The following is a 17,155-nucleotide window of genomic DNA, read 5'->3' as shown; positions in this document are numbered from 1 at the left end:
AAGGTGACATAGCTTAGAAATGGAATGTGTGTGTGTATATATATATATATATATATATATATATATATATATATATATAGTTTAGTCTCCAGAGTGAGGCTAATTTACATAATACCGACGTGACGTAATCAGGCTGGGTGAAGATCCAGAGCTACTTTCAAGTTACGGCTGGAGTCCAGAAACTCAATTACACTCTCTGAAATACTATTATTTCGACTAATTTTGACATTTTAAAAAATGTGCGTGTAGAAAGACCCATGGGTGTGATGCGCCAATTATCGTGTCAAAGTCCAAAGGTAAGCAGGCCTGCATTGAGTTTTGTTGGATACAAAGATTAAAATCAACAGCAGACACTTGGTTGCTTGGGCGGCATTTGTGTTTGGTGATAGACACAGCCACATACACACAGTGTAGTATATGAAGTGCTGCCTCTTGCTTTTTTCGAAGACTCTGGTCTTTGCTTCCATAAGTAATCAGCCTATGAAGCCTCTCGGTTCGCAAAGCTCATGCTATCCCCCACACCCATCATGGTAACGAAGGCAAGTTTCATCCTTGGCGGCTCGCTTGCTCGAAAAAGGACTGGCCCAAGCCCAGCAAGCTGATTTCAGCAAGACCAAAAAAATGGTGTTTATAGTGTACTCTATATTTTTTCTTGTGGTATTTTGATGAAAGACACCTATGAACTGTGATAACTTGTGAAAAAAGTGCATCACATGTCTTCTTTAAACCAAAGAATTAGGATTTTGCTGATGATTAATGACCACAAATACAGGATTGCGAAATAAAAACGTCTGCTTACGATGCAAGATGCGCGGCACTTGGTGTGACTACCCGCCAGATGAATCTATTCTCCCGCTCTCGCTCACTCAAATGTGGATTTAATTTGAAGTTAGAGCAAAGTATACAGTACATCCGCAGTTGACATGAATATGGAGGAGTTTGAAGAGGCTTATCTGTGGCGTAACACCTTGCACCCAAAATAATGACTGCTGGCTTGTGACGGAAATGGGAAGCGTACAACTCCCTCTTCCACTCGTGTATAACAATCCATCATTATTTTAACTGCGGTCATAACTTGTGTGAACTTGTCTGTATAATAACTGGGTGTTACAAATGATGTAAAGAAGCAGGTAATGTTTATTCACTGGTGGAATATACCTTACATTTGGGGGGCGGGATCTTTTAAAAGAATATGACATCTTAGTTACAGAGTATGAACATTTACCGGGATAATGTTTTGGGGCTTTTTATAACAACAGTTCCATTGATTTGGTCAAATGCTTCCACGAACAATATTTGGCACACTGACCATAGGTTTGCCACCACTGATTAAATATAACTAGCCTGTTCACACTAGATAGGGCCCTAATTAGTTGAGAACTGACATTGTTCAGTTCAATGTGCTTTCTTTTCAATGTTATGCAGATAATTGTGTCCTAAGCATACTGTCTCAGCAAAATCGTGTGTTTTGTGGCCAAGAACGACATTTTCAGTGCTGGTTGTCTGCCATGATTTGGTGTGTGTTGGTGCAGGTCCAGTGGTAGTCATTCATTTCTCCACCGCTTATCCTGTTCAGGGTCACGGGTGAGCTGGAGTCCATCCCGGCTGACATGTGGGCCACAGACGGAGTACGCTGACTGGTCGCCAGCCAATCGCAGCACACACATAGACAAACAAGCATTCATATACACCTTCGGACAATTTTGAGTCTTCGCTGATTCAAACAGTGTTTTTTGGAGGAGTACAAGGGGAATATGCATGCAAAATCAACACGGGATTAGTGTTTAGAGAAGGTTTGTATTTACCTAATTATAGTTATAGTTTTAGTGAGTTTCATAAATATAAGATGTAGTTTCAGTCAGTTTTTTAAAGCATTTTTATTTTTATTTCATTTTATTAACAAAAATGTTATTTTTCTGTTTTAATTGTAAGTATTTCGTTAGTTCTCACTAACTGTATATAATGGAAAAAGATCAAGAATGTTTTTATTTTTTTAGTCCGGCAGAGGAGAAAAAGTTGTTAAGGCTTTCAGACAAATGTACTCGGCATGTTTCTGCCTTTCGGTTTATCTTTGTCTTGTATTTTCAAAAACACTCGATGGAAGGTGGCCTCTGTGGTAACATCCCATGTGGCTGGAGTGCAGCTTTCAAATGTCACAGCAAATGGTCCATCTGCAATACAGCACAGCACTCTAGTGGCCACCAGGGTAATAATAGGGTGTGTCGGTATGTGTTGTTTAAAGTGTTTCTTCTTGCAAGTGTCCATCTCCGTAAACTTGTTTCCCCGTTGCAAGCAGGTATGAGATTCCGGCTAGCCAGGTGATTGGTAGAATTCTCTCCCAAAAATCTATTTACAACTGAGGTGACATTTTGGACACAGTGTGCCTGGCAGACAATGGAAGTGAGCTCCTTTTGAGAGCCTTCCAAAATGATCAATTGACCGTCATGGTGCAACTTTGATTTTCAACTTTTCAGAAGTGAAGGAAGAAACAGCCAAGCATTGGTAGTGAGGGGTGTCTGATATCTAATCTGCCCTCATTTTTTTCCTCTATAGCAGATCAAGGTTTCATAATACAAATAATACAATTACAATAATATAAGATGTAATTTAGTGATATCTTAAAAAAAAAGGCTTAGATTCCGCAACGGGTAGAATTTTTTTTTCAGAAATGCCATCACTCTAAATTACAACGCACGGTAAAATCCGTATTGCGCAAGCTTTTATAGGTCAAACTTAAACAACAAAAACTAATATCTCAAAAAATACATGTGCTAAAAAAAAGTAAAGACATTTTTTAAACCAGCATCAAAAATACATTTAGGAACACATAATACATTGACCTGTGTTATTAATAAATATAGCAATCACAATCAGTATTTGGTTCAGTTTTTCATGTCTGTACTTGGAAAATTGCTCTGATACTAGCACATAGATACCATTTTACCAGCCTGACATCTAATTTCCGAGTCATGTCAGCCATGTGGAGATTCTTTAAGGTGGACACGGATGACGTCATGCAAGATGGTGTTTCATATGCTTGAGTTTTGTGCAACCTTAGGGGCGTGTTTTGATGTATTACTTTGCTCATATTCCAAAGTGTACAATTGAGGTTCCACTGAATGTTGGCATCTTTGTTAGGTTTATGCATAACTGTTTTTAATACAAATGCTCAGGTGGGAATATCACTTCTGAACACTTTGTCTTTTAAAGTTTCCATGCATTCATGATGACATGTTTATTGATATTTGAGGAGCTGTTTTTCAGCATGAAGATGACAACATGATCAGTTTTGTCCTACCAAATTCAAGCGTTCTGCCACCTACCCACAATGCATAGCAATTCTGCTGAGTCTGGCGCTCCGTTTGACATTGCAAATGTGTCACAGGGACGCTGCTTTTCGGATCAGCCTGATGCAGCACTTGCAGACTTCACTGGGGCTTCACGTCCACCTGGAATATAAAAAAAAAAGTCTCGTAAGCACTTTTGTTGACTACAAAATTTCCTCGGGCGCTCGTCTCGCATGAAGCTGCGTCTGCTTATCTGTGGCCTCGTTCTGTTCAAATGTCACGTTGGTTCAAAGTGGTTATTAGTGGAGCCCATTACAAAAGAAAACCACCAGATGAGAGAAGTCATGCAGATTAGAAATTCTCCTGCCCTCTTTTCCCTCTGCTGTGAGGATGTGGGGGCTTCAAACATCTGCGCCACTGAACAACAAGCTTAAAGCATGAAGTTGGAGGTTGAAATGTTTTAATTTAAACTTAAAAAAAGACTCATATGACTTAAAATTAGCTCAGCTCATAGTAAATCCAAGCTTTCCTGTGATTTCTTCCCAGAGGTTCTCGTTCCACTTTACAGAATTAACTTTACCAGCGTCAAGCAAAGGTATGAAAGTTTTCCATTAAATTATTCATGCAGCAGCAGGAAAAAAAATCTTTAACCTTAACCTGGCACTTTGATTACATAATAGTGAGTAACACTGAAAGTAAAAATCAAGAGGAAAAAAAACTATATCCTATCAAATAATCATCAGATACCATAAAATGTTATTTATTTATTTATTTGTTGGTTTGTTTATTCTCATTGTATTCTTTATTTTGTTCGTATTATTATTATTATTATTATTATTACTCAAATTTGCACTAATATTTTTCCCCGTCTTATTATTGTTGTTAGTATTGTTTTTAATGATTAATTTATTCTGTAATTAATACATTTATACGCAGGCGAAAGCAACCCGGAAGAACGTTGTCATGACGTTGGACGCCGATGAGCAGCGCATGTTCCAACCGAAAGCAAAACACGAAGCTTGTTTGACTCACTGCCATGCAATACATTCATGAGCATAGTTGAAGAAGCAGTGTGCCGGTGGGTAACGAAAGGTAAAGAAGCTCTTCAAGCTTGTAATACTAAAGCTGCTCCTGTCGTTTTTGTCTCATTTGATAAGATGAAGCCGCATAGCAATTGTGTAGCTAATGTTAGCATCGGGGTAGCTAACGCCAAACAATCGCTGTCGCCCATATTGTGCCAAAGTACTGAAATACTTACCCCCGACAAAATCTGTGTCCCCTGGCCGCGTGAGCACCTGCCAGAATCGGTATCCCCTCCTCCAAACACAAAAAGAACCCCAACCATCAAGTGACTTACTCTGTATTCCTGGAATCATTTTGAGTAACTGTAGCAAATATGAGCCGGATCCCTTTTTCCTAGGCAAAGTTACTAGGGGATACAGATTCTGGCAGGCCAACATGCTAGCAGGCTGTTATTGACTGCCAGAATCTGTATCCCCGAGTAACTTCCTAGGAAAAAGGGATTCTGCTCATATTTGCTACGGTGGTGCTACTATGGTGTTTTCCTCACCAGGTTCGACACCATGTCTGCGGCTGAGCCCATCATCTCGTCGAGACAGACGCAGAAAGAAATCAATGGCATCGACACGCAAGTTGTCTGCACAGGGTTCAGTAATTACATATTTATCGTCATAACACAGTACGGCAAAATCGGAACGATGGTGTCTGTCACGCCCGAGTCCAGGTGCGATGACTTCAACACGCCAATATTCTCCACCAAAGTGCTGCTTGGGAAGGACGAGGTATGTGGGATGAATTTGTTAGAAGAAGTGAAATGTGCCACTGTTCTGTTTTGCATATATATTTCTGTTTGTTTTCAGCCCCTGACACACGTGTGTGGAAAAAACCTGGGAACGTTTGTGTCGCAAGAAGCTGGAAACAGGCCCGTCTTACTGGGACTAGCTCTCAAGGACTCCTCAGTAGATGCGATTAAGCAAATGAAAGAGCTCATCAAAAGTTGTCAAGTTTGGTAGGAAGGCTGCAAAGTGGACAGGAGGATGCCCCATTATCTTCTTTTTACGATTTCTTTTTCTATTTTTTTTCTTTGAAATAGCAATCTGTAATAGAAGTGTTATTGTCATATTTAACAGTTTGCAAAAATAACACTCATTTGTGTTGTCAGTTGCCATATGAACACGGTTCTTCAAGCTATTCTGTTGCAATGTAAATATCCTAAAGCGTCACATAAGACATTTTCAATAAAACGGAGAGAGAATGAAATTTTGCTATCATTAACAGAGAATGGAGCTGTTTTTTTTTCCAGCAAAGCATATACATCGATGCACATGCCTCCAACAATTGATAAGTTTGCGGGCATGTCAAGGCTTCTCAAAAGGTGATCAAATTGAATAGTGATTCCTTTCCAATAGGGGTGGGCAACTCCGGTCTTCGAGGGTTGCTATCTTGGATGTTTTACATGTCTCCTTGCTCCAAAACACCTGATTGAAATGATCAGCTCATCAGCAAGCTCTGCAGAAAGCTGGTAACAATCCTAATCATTTGAATCAAGGTGTGTTGGAGCAGGGAGACATCTAGAAATATTACAGGATACCAGCCCTCGAGGACCGGAGTTGGCCACTCCTGCTTTAGATACTAAATTAACCCTTTCAAAATGTGTGGGTCAAATTTGAAAGCGTTAACTATATCCAAGATGTTATTCTTTTACCCTGGAATTTGATGACTTTTCCTGCAGTGAGACAAAGTAAGCATATATTTGAATTAATCAGTTAAGGGATGAAACTGTCCCAAGAGCTGTATTACGCTTTCTCTTTCCATTTATTAATGCCAGACGGGCCATTAATGCATTTTAAAAAGATATATAGTTTATCATTTTATACACACAGTTATAAGCTGTATCCTTTTCGACTCGTGTGCATGCAAAATGAGCAATGGTTTCCAAGTTAGTGCACCTCAGAAGTCTGCCGTGTCCGAGGCGTCTCCTCGGTCCGTGAAGGCATCACGGTGACGACACGCAGAGCTATCGTCACGTGACGCATTCACCTGTTTCCAACCTGTTTATCCCTCTGACGCTCGATTCCCAAACCTCAGTGTTTTCCTTCCATGCTTTCACTTGAGACACACTTTCTGACTCATTGTATTCAACAGGAGACGGTAAAAACACAACTTTTAAAGTTTGTTGTCGTTTAGGGAGTTTTGGGTGTATTTTTTTTCTTGGACTGTGGTGCTTCCTCCGGACTTCGACCTCAGGGTTCAAGCTTGCGGCCTACCTGAGAGAAACAAGGAAGTTGAGACGGTTGGACCTTCCCGTCGGCGTGTACTCGACGGCCCGCTAATAAATGACGCCTCACGCGCGCGGCCGCCGACCCTGAAAGGCGATTAAATTCTGATGTTGATCTGCTGACACGCGGCCCGGGACGCTCCTTCGCCGTTTTGTGGACCGTCAACTGGATAAAGTCGCCTCGGCCACCGTTCGGAACAAGGTGAGCCCTCTTGGACACAACATTAGGTACACATGACATCCAATTTGAAAGCTCTAGCCAAAAATTTAGTTTGTTCTTAGAGTGTGGTTAGGGGCAGTCAACATATACAGTATGTGAATTAATCCAAATTGGTCTTTTACAGTTCGATCTTATGATTCAGTCTGTGTCTTTGTATTGTTAATTTGTACCTAATTATTTGGCAAACAATACAAGTAGAAGACCTTTCTCATGTACTCTTTATATTAACAAATGGTGTTATGGTGTCATGTGGTCATTTTCCACCCATTCTTTGTCTATTGAGTAGCTCTTGTCCTCATAATACTCTTGTCCTCACTTAATAAAATACCAACTTCATGTGTAGACAAATAAAGTGCATAGTAGGTCTAATTATTCTGATGTGTGTTCTTCAGATGAACATCTCCGTGGCCGACATAGACGCGTCCCTGGAGAACACTTCCATTGTCCACTTGAGCGCTCCAATCATCCCAGACAGGACGGACGTGTCCAACATGACCATCATTCGCATGGCCAACGGCACCATTCTGCAGGACCAGATTTTTCTCAACACCATGACCGCCCGTGCCCTCTCCGGCATCTTTGTGTGGTCCGCCTTGCTCATCACGTGCCACCAGGTAAGCTGTTATACTTAAGGGAGGATATTACGCACATTTTTTATTAGTTAATATCAATTTCAGTTATAGCACACTCAATTTTGGGCAGGCGCATGCAAATGCTGAGTACAGCTTTTGTTACCATGATGACCAAGGGCCATGCAGCGAAGTGAGCATACTCAATGTTGCAAATGACTATTTTATTTTTTTATTTTTTTAAAGGATTTCTTTCGTTATTGAAAGGCTTGTGCGGGCTAAAATGAATAGCCCACGCAGCTCCTTATGCTGGGTACGTGCGTGGCTTCTCTCAACTACAAACGATGACATTGATTTATGACCTTGTTGAATGCAACAAGTGGGGAACAAGCTTGTCACTAAATAATTTACATTCATTAAACTTCTATTTAAAATTACGTCGTTTGGACGTGTCACAATTGCTAACCTGTCAGAACCTGTCAAACGATGCCGTTTTGCGAGGAGGCTGGCTTCTTTATATCAGGTAAGGCAGACTTATTTAAGGAGTATCCTTTTGGCTTGCCTCTCGCTTCAAACAAGCTTTAAAGCCAAACTCACCGCCCTGTCTCTGCCACACTCGCGGAGGAGAGTGACATGTCTGTTGGGTGTGTGCATCACACAAACTACATTGCGCCGTGAAAAAAAAAAAAATCGTCACACTAGTGTGTTATATAAAACTAAGATATTACAGTGCTATTTAGAAACATATTTGCACATTTTGATTATTTTGTAGCTTTGGGGCCTGTTAAATGTTTAGAAAATAATTTTAAAAAACGATCAATCTCACCCGATACCGGATCAGCTGATCACGTGATCGCATCGGGACAGCCCTATCTTATACTGGCCTATAATGACATGCAGGACAAACATATTACCTCAGTAATAATAAAATATTATGTAAGATGATTTTTTGGGGTGAGGAATTAAACAAAATGATTGTGCTGGTTTCCCGTTCAGCAGTTTTGTGCCATCCTTGAGTTGTAATTTTTATCCACGACAGCCCTTTGCACTGGGGGAAAAAAATCACGGTATGTGGCTATTTTTAGATTGTTTACATCCTTTGTAGTTAAACGCTGGATCTTTTATATATCCATTGAGGAAAGTATTATAAAAATGGAATCTATGAAGAGCGCTTATTTTTCATGTATTTTGTCCATCCTTAACATGGTATTTTTGTCATACAGCTGGTTCGGAAGTGTGTGGTTCTATGTTGCCCCCCCCCCATCAGCACTGATGGAAAAATTGTGGCCCCCTCCATCCTTTAAGTTGCCCATCCCTGTCGTAGGTTTTAATGTGCATGTCATCGAATGCATCAGGGTTGTGCGCCTCACAATATGTGTAATCAGAGATGGCTGGGAAATGACATGCCGCACGCACCTCCCTCGCTAGGGGACCAAAAGCAATTGTTCCATCCATAAAGGTTTATTACCTCACACTTCTCCTTTTCCGAGCTCACTCCGGTAAAGCGTTCTCTCTGCTGTTTCGTGCCACCTCTCTTTTATGGTTTTACTGCACAGCGACATTGCAGTTTAAAAAGGCAGATTTGGATTTTGAACGTGTGTCCTTATGCGTGCACATGGGTTCCTCTGGTGATGATTGCTTATCATTGTGGTTTTATCATTTACTCGGAACACGAGGCCACGGGCAGTGAAATATGTCGAGGCGGTGCAGCAAGTAGAGTTAAACAAATACTGTAAAACAGGGTATTCGTTGGATGAATCCATTCCACTTAATTGCGGTTTTCTGGCAAACGTGAACACGATGCAAGGTCTGTGTGTTCTTCTCGAAACCATTTTCAGACTTTAACTCACGCTAATGGGTCTTAATAATCATCATCTTGGGTGACTGGTGTAGGCAATAATACAGGACAAGCAAGTTCCTGGTTGCACTTCCCCTGTTAGTTTCTGATTTATGCAACAGCAGATGTTTGGCGTATGTCTTGTCTGCGCTTACACGGGTTACAGAGGCGGACTATTTACTGGAGCTGCCCTTTGCTCACACCGTTGTAAAGCATGGGAAGTTACTGTTCAGCCAGGTGTTGCCTTTTACGGTCTAATTGCAAGCCTTGGCTCGGGCTATGTCCGCATTTACATTTTTTTGAAAAGAAAAATATTCTGTCCGCATTTCCGGGGTAAAGACAACCTCTACCTGTGCTCGTCAAGGGCGTGCTGGAGCAACAGGTGGCGTTATTATCCTATTTTAAATCTAGTGATAGCTACATGAACAACAGCGGCGTAAGAATGACTTCTGCAAGTAAAGTTGTTATACGCAAAACATAGTTGGGCCTTGCGTCACATTATGCAGGCCAAACAATGACTCAGCCTGCGAGGAAAATGACATTTGCGGCCCTGTTTGTAATGTTAATGTTTTCATCATTTCGCAAACAGCCCTTTTGCTTTTCCAATACATCTTGTAACTTATCGCCGCATAGCAGCAAGTTGCGTTCTGAAAATTAATGATTCCTCCTCAGCTTGAATCTCTGCTGCTTGCATTCTTCTGGCATATCTTCACAAAAAGGATTTGAAATGCAGCAATTAATCATAACCCTGCTGGACGCACAAAGTGCATTTGGAATGTACAAGCAGATGCCGTGAATATTTTGTACAAGCACGGAATGTCACAGAAGTCTGTTGTTGAGATTTCCACGTGCAGGTCTTTTCTGATGTTTTGACGCGTGCTTTGTGTGGTCCTCGCAGATCTACACACACCTGCGCTCCTACACGGTGCCAAACGAGCAGCGCTACATTATCCGCATCCTCCTCATCGTGCCAATCTACGCCTTCGACTCCTGGCTCAGCCTGCTGTTCATCAGCAACAACCAGTACTACGTCTATTTCGACTCGGTTCGCGATTGCTACGAAGGTACGTGCGCTTTGTTGCGCCCACGTGCGATGGCCGTTCACATTTCCACCGTTTGCCAGTGAAAACAAGCAAGTGACCAAACGAGTTTTTCCACACCAGTTGAGATCCTTCTTTAGTGGAAAACGTATACTGCTGCACATTGATGATGTTCTTTTTGCATTTCAAACAATGCACCTTATTCGGTTACGTTTGAGTACGCAATAGCCACAACATTAGGAACACCAGCACAATGTAAGATCCAATATAAGAGCTCTATCAGGAAATTCAGCTTTTTGCAGAGGATAGATTTTTTTTTTTTTGTCCTCTAAACTTGGTTAGTTAAAATGTATGAATTATTTTTCAATTTCACTCATTAAATAGTGCGAAGTTTGTCCACTTTTGCTTTAGAAGTAGACGCAGATGTCCATTGTCTAACAGTGGCTCTCAACACTGGTGGAGCTAGAGGAGGGGCCATGTGGGCACTCCCCCCCCTGAAATATGATTGGCCCCCTCAGGTGCTAGGCCCGATAATTGATTGTGGGGTATTTCCCGGGATTTATTTTCCCCACATTTCCCCGTAGCGACCATATAATCTGTCTATCAGCGTTTTCTGAAGAATTTGTAGTTTGTAAAATGTTTTTTTTTTGTTTTGCGGACCACCTGAAATAGCCTTGCCCTCCCCAAAGATAAACGTGTAGCTCTACCACTGGCTCGCAAACCTTTTACATCAAGTACCACCAATTAGAAATAATAATTAGCTCTCCAAGTATGACCATCAGCACCAGCATTTAAACACAGTGGTATAGTAGGCCTAAGTGTTCATGAAACATAAGACGGTTTATATTCCTAAGTAGCAGCTTGGGGAAGTGTTTTAAAACTTTTTGACCGGTACGCCATTAAAAAGCTCATTCAAACTGAACTATTTAGGTGGTGATTCGTTTGCATACCACAAAAGGATCCTGCGTGCCACACCTTTAGAATCACTGCTCAATGATAATGCAGTTAGCGTTTAACCTTTAATTTACTAAGGTGACTGAAGTTTGCGTTATTGTTAAATGGCACGCTAACACTCTGAGAGGTCAAATGCGTTATTTCTATTTCTGTAAGGTAGTGTAATATTACGAATAGCTCACAGTATGATTCAATTGAGTTGTACGCCACTCAAAATGACACCATGATAAAGATTATAGTTCATTATCACACATTGACAGTGTCAGTCAAAACCCAGCCTTGTTTTCTTTGCAAAGGCAGATTTTTTTTTTCCTTCAGCTCCTGTATTACATTTTAACAGGTGCGCGTTGTAAATAATTCCATATCGATGCCAAATATTTCAGCCGTGGAAAAGAGGATTCCATGCAAAATGAATCAGCAGCCAATATGAGAGCGAATGGGTGGGGCGCAACATTTTATTGAGCAGATTAGTTTCTAGTTTGAGGCGTAATTTTGTGGCTGACTGATGGCGGCAGCACGTGCGAAGGCAGGAAGACACCAATCCTATCAGCGACTACGAGTTCATCTCAGCAAGCACAGAACCCCCCCCCCCCTACACACACACACACATTTTTTTACTGGACATCATCTGCATTAGCTTCATTTAATCCCTCCTTTAAATAGCAACAAAGGATTAAGAGGGGATTTCCAAGACACACAACCCTTGCAAGCCGCTTAATGTAAGAAGTGAACCATTTATTGTTCCATAATGTAGCACTAATTGCGCTTTATCGCGCCCATGTTAGCCCAGTGAAGTTTGAAGGTGATTGGAACTCTTGAGTTTTAAAATAGCTGGTTTGTATTGTACCATACGTTCAAACTTTTTTTTTTTTTTTTTCCAACTAACTCCCTTTTGTTACAGCTTTTGTCATTTATAATTTCCTGAGTCTGTCCTTTGAATACCTGGGAGGAGAGAGTGCCATCATGTCCGAGATTCGAGGGAAGCCCATCCAGTGAGTTGTCTTCGTGTACATCTAAAGAAGTTCTGAAATGGAATTAAGATGAATTCATATGTTTGCTACGCTTGTAATGACGCGCCACTCATTGTGGTTTTTGTAGAATAACTGCCCATTTTTGATTGACGCTGTCAGACTGTCAAGGCACTTGGGGCGCTAGTTAGCACAATAGGCATAAACAGCGCAATGTTTTGACCATTATACTGTATTTGCACAGACATCTGTCGTGAATCTGAAACTTTTTCTCTTTCCTGTGCAGGTCAAGCTGCCTGTATGGCACATGCTGCTTGGGTGGGATGAGCTACTCCATTGGATTTTTAAGATTTTGCAAACAGGTACGCTTCAGATTGCTGCTCCTTTGACAATCGCAAATTGCAAATAAGAGGTACATTTATTCAGGCAGCTACGGTTGAATTTCCAAATTTTGGGACCTGAGCGACATTGGATTTAAGAGGGATCTGCTGTCATTTGGAAGCAAACGTAAAAGGCATCTGTTTATTCGTTTCAAACAAGTTGCGAGTGTCTTACGATTTATGTGGCATGTTTAATTTCACCTAGTCAAATAGAATGTCCCCTTTAAAATAAGCAAATGCACATCCCCGTTGAGTCTACAGGGGGTTAAGGATGACGTAAATTATTCCTGAACACGAGGCCGCTGACTTCCTAGGTGAAACAGAATAGAAGTTAGGTTATGAAGAAAAGATTCATTTAAAGTATTCATGCTGCGACTAGCATGTACGTCATCACTATTCAACTAAATATTAAAAAAAAAATAAAGGTGCCCTGTGCTTTATATTCTCTTTGCATAGGTCAGACCTGATCAATTTGAGATGCTGAGCTTTGGGGCGCTTGTACTGTAAGTCAAAGCGGAGCAGCTTTGCTTTTAATTAATACTCCGGAGGACGCAACAAATCTGGCCTGTCGATAGTTGCCACCAGTGAACTATCACAAGTGCAAATTGTATGAAAAGGAAAAAAGCCTCGGGTCATTCCAAGCTGGGAATTTATGATTAAAAATTGATTTAGTCATTTTTTTAATGGAAAACGCCAGCAGGTTGCCAACACACTTGGCGAAATAAAAATGTTGACTGTAATGCACTTGCTTCTCAAGTCACTCTACTGCTGGGTCCCCTTCGTTATAAAATACACCCGCCATGAAAGCTGCGGACAGAGTGGGCACATTGTGAATAATTCAATGTTAAAGGTGTTAAATAACGTCTCTCTGCATGGGTGTCCGTCTCTTTCTCACTCTCAATTAATTTGCGGCGGGAAATACAGTTGTCCTCCTGAATACCACGCTTGTCAGAGGCTATCATGCCAGCTTGTTTTTCTGTGCGCGCTGAGAGACAAAATGGCACCACAACTGGCAGAAAGGACAAGCTGAGAGTGTTGTGGGGCTGATTACTGTGGCGGCGGGAGTTTAGAGGGTCACGTGAGGGCCAACGCCCTCTGTTAACCTGACGCGGCAGACGTCAGCAGCAGGTGGTCTGCTCTGTCTATTCAAATCCTCTTTGGATTTTGACAACCGCAACGCTCATCATGCAGCAAAGAGGCTGTCAAAGGTGGGAGCTATTCTGAAGACGCTCTGTGAACACGTTTCGATTAACAGCCACTACGATAGCAGTATGTCATTAATGGTTATTTATATAATATATTTTGCACCCTTCGGTGTAACTAAAATATTGGAAATGGCTCAGCGCAGTTCTAAACCGTTGCAAATAGCACAATAATAAACCGAATTTTGCATGTAATGAACAACTGAGCTTTTTTTTACATTTTCAAGGCAGAATTTCCGATGCAGCTCTTGCATTCAAGCTCATTAGATGTGCATCCAGCGTATGGATTATGAATCGTCCACTGTGGGCCTACTGGTGTCGAGCGAGGTGTAATAATTGCACAAACAAATCCTCTGTCCTTCTTACCGTTGCTAGGCTGTGTGTGTGTGTTGTTTTTGTTTGTTTTCCAGGCAACTCTTCAGTTCTGTATCGTGAAACCCATCATGGCTGCCATCACCATTATCCTGCAGGCCTACGGCAAATACCACGATGGGGATTTTAAGTGAGCTGCGCCTCTCTTTTTTTGTTTTTTTTGTTTTTGTATGTTTCATTCATTCGCCGCTGTCTTTTCCAGCCGCTTGGTTTTATTGTAATGCTGGCGATATGTGAGTGATGTCTCGCACCTCAAAAGCATCTCCTCCAAAGCTCTATTTTTTTCCATCGCATCTTCAGCTCTGACATCGGTTTCTCTTGGCTGTGTTTTTTGTTCGTAAAACCACTCAAAGTACTTAACACCACTTGAGACGGACACTTTGCCAGCGTTTGTATTGCTAAAAGTGTATCTGCTGTCTGCATGTGTGAATTTGCCGCCGTGCTTATCGGGAACGTTGGCACTTTTCTTTTTTAATAACCTCATGTTGTTCAGCCTGCTGTGTGCTTCTTCCTGCGCCATAGTAATTAGTCTATTCGGTCCTCGAGGACGAGTGAAGGCAGGCTGACAGTTAAATAAGCACAACATGATCATCAGATGCATGCTGGGGTGCAAAGTTGAAACAAAGACCCCATTAGCTGCTTGTTGAAACTGGAGGCCACCTGTGTTGGATGGCTAGTTGAAAATACAGTCAAACCTCTCAGGATGAACACAATAGAGCTAAAAATGACCTGTTCAGTTCCGTTTTCACTCAAAATGTTCCTCAAATGCTGAATTGTACAAAGATGAATCCACAATGAGGGGAGGTGCCATTCTGTTTTGTTTTTTTTCTCCGCAGCGTAAATGGCGGATACTTGTACATCACCATCATCTACAACTTCTCCGTCAGCCTGTCGCTCTACGCCCTCTTCCTCTTCTTCTTCGCCACCAGCGACCTGCTCAGGCCATACGAGCCGGTGCTCAAGTTCCTCACCATCAAGTCGGTCATCTTCTTGTCTTTCTGGCAAGGTAAGTCCCACATGTCAGATTTGCATCCAGAAGCGGGAGGAGAACTAAGGAAATTGTGCACCATGAAGGCATGGTCCTCGCCATCCTGGAACGCTGCGGCGTCATTCCCAACGCGCTCTATATCGACGGGCAAGAAGTCGGCGCCGGCACGGTGGCGGCCGGCTGGCAGAACTTCATCATCTGCATGGAGATGTTCTTCGCCGCCATCGCCCTGCGGTACGCCTTCACCTGCACCGTCTACCAGGAGAAGAAGAATGACGTGCCACGTAAGTGAGATTGTTTCAGGGGCGTGAACACCAAATTGAATTGCATTCTATCTGGAGAGCCAAGCAGAGGCACTGCGATATTCACATGCGCTAGCCAGAGGCTGAGCTGCACTGTAATTGGTCACGGAGTAAACGTGTTGCTAAAATGTGAGGCAGTTTCCTTTCTTTCCTTTACCTACGCATTTCTCAAACTTCATCAGAATACATGTGCCGTTACATCCTCATCACTTACTAACGTCCTCCAACAATGACACTCCCGATAGAGAGCATCCCGTCCATGCAAAGCATCTCCAGTGGTTTGAAGGAGACCATCAACCCGGGCGACATGGTGCAAGATGCTATCCACAACTTCTCCCCGGCCTACCAGCAGTACACGCAGCAGTCCACGCAGGAGGTGGTCCCGCCGTGCCCCAGTGGGAAAGTGGCCTCCAGCGCCACCAAGGGCTCCCGCAAGTCGGACAAAGTCATGCTGATCATGTCTGACGACGAGTTGTGAGCCGCCGCGTCTAGGTGGGTGTGTCCTCACCGTCGCTTGTTTCCCCTGCGGCAACGGTTATACTGTATCTCACAGGGCACAAAACTGCATCGGATTTCATTTTCATCAACACATTGTTGAGCAATGACTGCTTACTTCTAATGAACATTGAAAGGATAAACGCGATAAAACAATGTAGCTCAGTAGTATGAGATTTTGCCTTCTTGGCCTTATAACAAACCACAAATTAATCATCTTTGTGATATCGTCAAACAAGCAACGATGTGACTACAGGAGTGTGGCAATGGCCGGGAGCACCTAGTGGATTGCCCATTTTTTTTTTTTTTTTTTTTTTTTTGAGTCAAGAAGCATGAAAGTTCCTGGACAGACATACTGATTTTGGAGCGGGCACTTCAAACTGCACAATATAACACTGCAGAGTCTTTTGTATTTATTGCATGCATCTTTCAGTCACAGTGGACCTCTTACAAAGTGGGAGTCGTATTCGTTTGATGAAGTCCAACTAGAAGTCAGATTTTTTTTTTTTGTAGTATCTGCACTATTGTGTACATTTTTCATGAAGCCTTTTATTATCTGGGTCACTATTTATAAATCCATGGATTATCCATTATGATATTTACAGATTTGATTGTAATTCTACTATACAGGTGCATGCAATTGTTATATCGTGGAAAAAGTAACTTATTTCAATAGGTTAATTCAAAAAGTGAAACTCGTCAGCAAATTCACCAACTCAAGAAATTTGCATTTTACATAAACAATCAAAATGATCTTTAAGATAGAAACCAGGTCAGAATTGGCTTTTTGGGAAAGTATTTTCTTTTTTATTCCTCGATGTATTAGTTTCACTACTTGAATTGTCACTATTCTCATTTATTGAGATGCATCTATAACATATTAAGTGTAAGATTTTCTGTATTTTGAAGAGACTGATTTTAAAAACAATAAATACATTTTAAAAATAGTAGACTGGCCATTTGTCATAATTTTAACACCCATTTGTGCCAATCTTTGCTCTTCTTGACACAGGAGCAAAATGGACACAGGTCCAAAGTGGAATTTGAAATGATATGAAATAAAGACGCCTTTGTGCGTGCGTGGGACTGAGACAATTTGTGCCATTTTTTTTTTTTTAATGAGGAGAAGTCTTTATTTGCGAGTACAAAAACAAGACACAGCAGACACATTGTCATGGAATAATTTAGCATGGTTGAAAATAACGCAGCAGAGACAAACACAGATGTGATTTATACACCGGAT

General features: G+C 41.7%; 2 protein-coding genes and 1 long non-coding RNA gene across 5 annotated transcripts; 2 read left to right on the top strand and 1 right to left on the bottom strand.

Moving 5' to 3' along the window:
• Nucleotides 1-2,151: 2,151 nt before the first annotated feature.
• LOC147134232 (uncharacterized) lies at nucleotides 2,152-4,606 on the bottom strand. Its single transcript, XR_015090185.1, has 3 exons — nucleotides 4,546-4,606; nucleotides 3,324-3,449; nucleotides 2,152-2,171 (listed from the first exon to the last, which is right to left on the bottom strand). It is a non-coding gene; the product is annotated as an uncharacterized LOC147134232 (long non-coding RNA).
• Nucleotides 4,226-5,567, top strand: psmg3 (proteasome (prosome, macropain) assembly chaperone 3). 2 transcript variants are annotated; one of them, XM_086056293.1, is made up of 3 exons: nucleotides 4,226-4,379; nucleotides 4,861-5,089; nucleotides 5,168-5,567. In XM_086056293.1, the coding sequence occupies exons 2-3, from the start codon at nucleotides 4,871-4,873 to the stop codon at nucleotides 5,318-5,320; spliced, it is 372 nt and encodes a 123-aa protein (XP_085912419.1). In that variant the 5' UTR covers nucleotides 4,226-4,379; nucleotides 4,861-4,870; the 3' UTR covers nucleotides 5,321-5,567. The 2 variants fall into 2 exon arrangements, with proteins under 2 accessions (XP_085912419.1, XP_085912418.1); XM_086056292.1 differs by having other exon boundaries at nucleotides 4,241-4,365.
• Nucleotides 5,568-5,862: 295 nt separating this feature from the next.
• Nucleotides 5,863-16,859, top strand: tmem184a (transmembrane protein 184a). Of its 2 annotated transcripts, XM_086056399.1 has the most exons (10): nucleotides 5,863-6,048; nucleotides 6,495-6,787; nucleotides 7,198-7,419; nucleotides 10,110-10,275; nucleotides 12,107-12,197; nucleotides 12,460-12,535; nucleotides 14,166-14,257; nucleotides 14,964-15,133; nucleotides 15,202-15,399; nucleotides 15,663-16,859. In XM_086056399.1, the coding sequence occupies exons 3-10, from the start codon at nucleotides 7,198-7,200 to the stop codon at nucleotides 15,893-15,895; spliced, it is 1,248 nt and encodes a 415-aa protein (XP_085912525.1). In that variant the 5' UTR covers nucleotides 5,863-6,048; nucleotides 6,495-6,787; the 3' UTR covers nucleotides 15,896-16,859. The 2 variants fall into 2 exon arrangements, with proteins under 2 accessions (XP_085912525.1, XP_085912524.1); XM_086056398.1 differs by lacking the exon at nucleotides 5,863-6,048 and having other exon boundaries at nucleotides 6,151-6,787.
• The last annotated feature ends 296 nt before the right edge of the window (nucleotides 16,860-17,155 follow it).

This window comes from Filicampus tigris, chromosome 16, assembly GCF_054856515.1.
Source record: "Filicampus tigris isolate MCC_2025a chromosome 16, RoL_Ftig_1.0, whole genome shotgun sequence".
Classification (NCBI taxonomy): domain Eukaryota; kingdom Metazoa; phylum Chordata; class Actinopteri; order Syngnathiformes; family Syngnathidae; genus Filicampus; species Filicampus tigris.
This window is presented reverse-complemented; position numbering and strand designations above follow the sequence as displayed.

Excerpts from the sequence above, each read along its gene's own strand:
- psmg3 (XM_086056292.1), top strand. The coding sequence starts at position 4,337 with ATGAGCATAGTTGAAGAAGCAGTGTGCCG. Across the intron at positions 4,366-4,860 it reads GTTGAAGAAGCAGTGTGCCG|GTTCGACACCATGTCTGCGG; the intron begins GTGGGTAACGAA and ends TTTCCTCACCAG. Across the intron at positions 5,090-5,167 it reads TGCTGCTTGGGAAGGACGAG|CCCCTGACACACGTGTGTGG; the intron begins GTATGTGGGATG and ends GTTTGTTTTCAG.
- tmem184a (XM_086056399.1), top strand. The coding sequence starts at position 7,198 with ATGAACATCTCCGTGGCCGACATAGACGCGTCCCTGGAGAACACTTCC. Across the intron at positions 7,420-10,109 it reads TGCTCATCACGTGCCACCAG|ATCTACACACACCTGCGCTC; the intron begins GTAAGCTGTTAT and ends TGGTCCTCGCAG. Across the intron at positions 10,276-12,106 it reads GGTTCGCGATTGCTACGAAG|CTTTTGTCATTTATAATTTC; the intron begins GTACGTGCGCTT and ends CTTTTGTTACAG.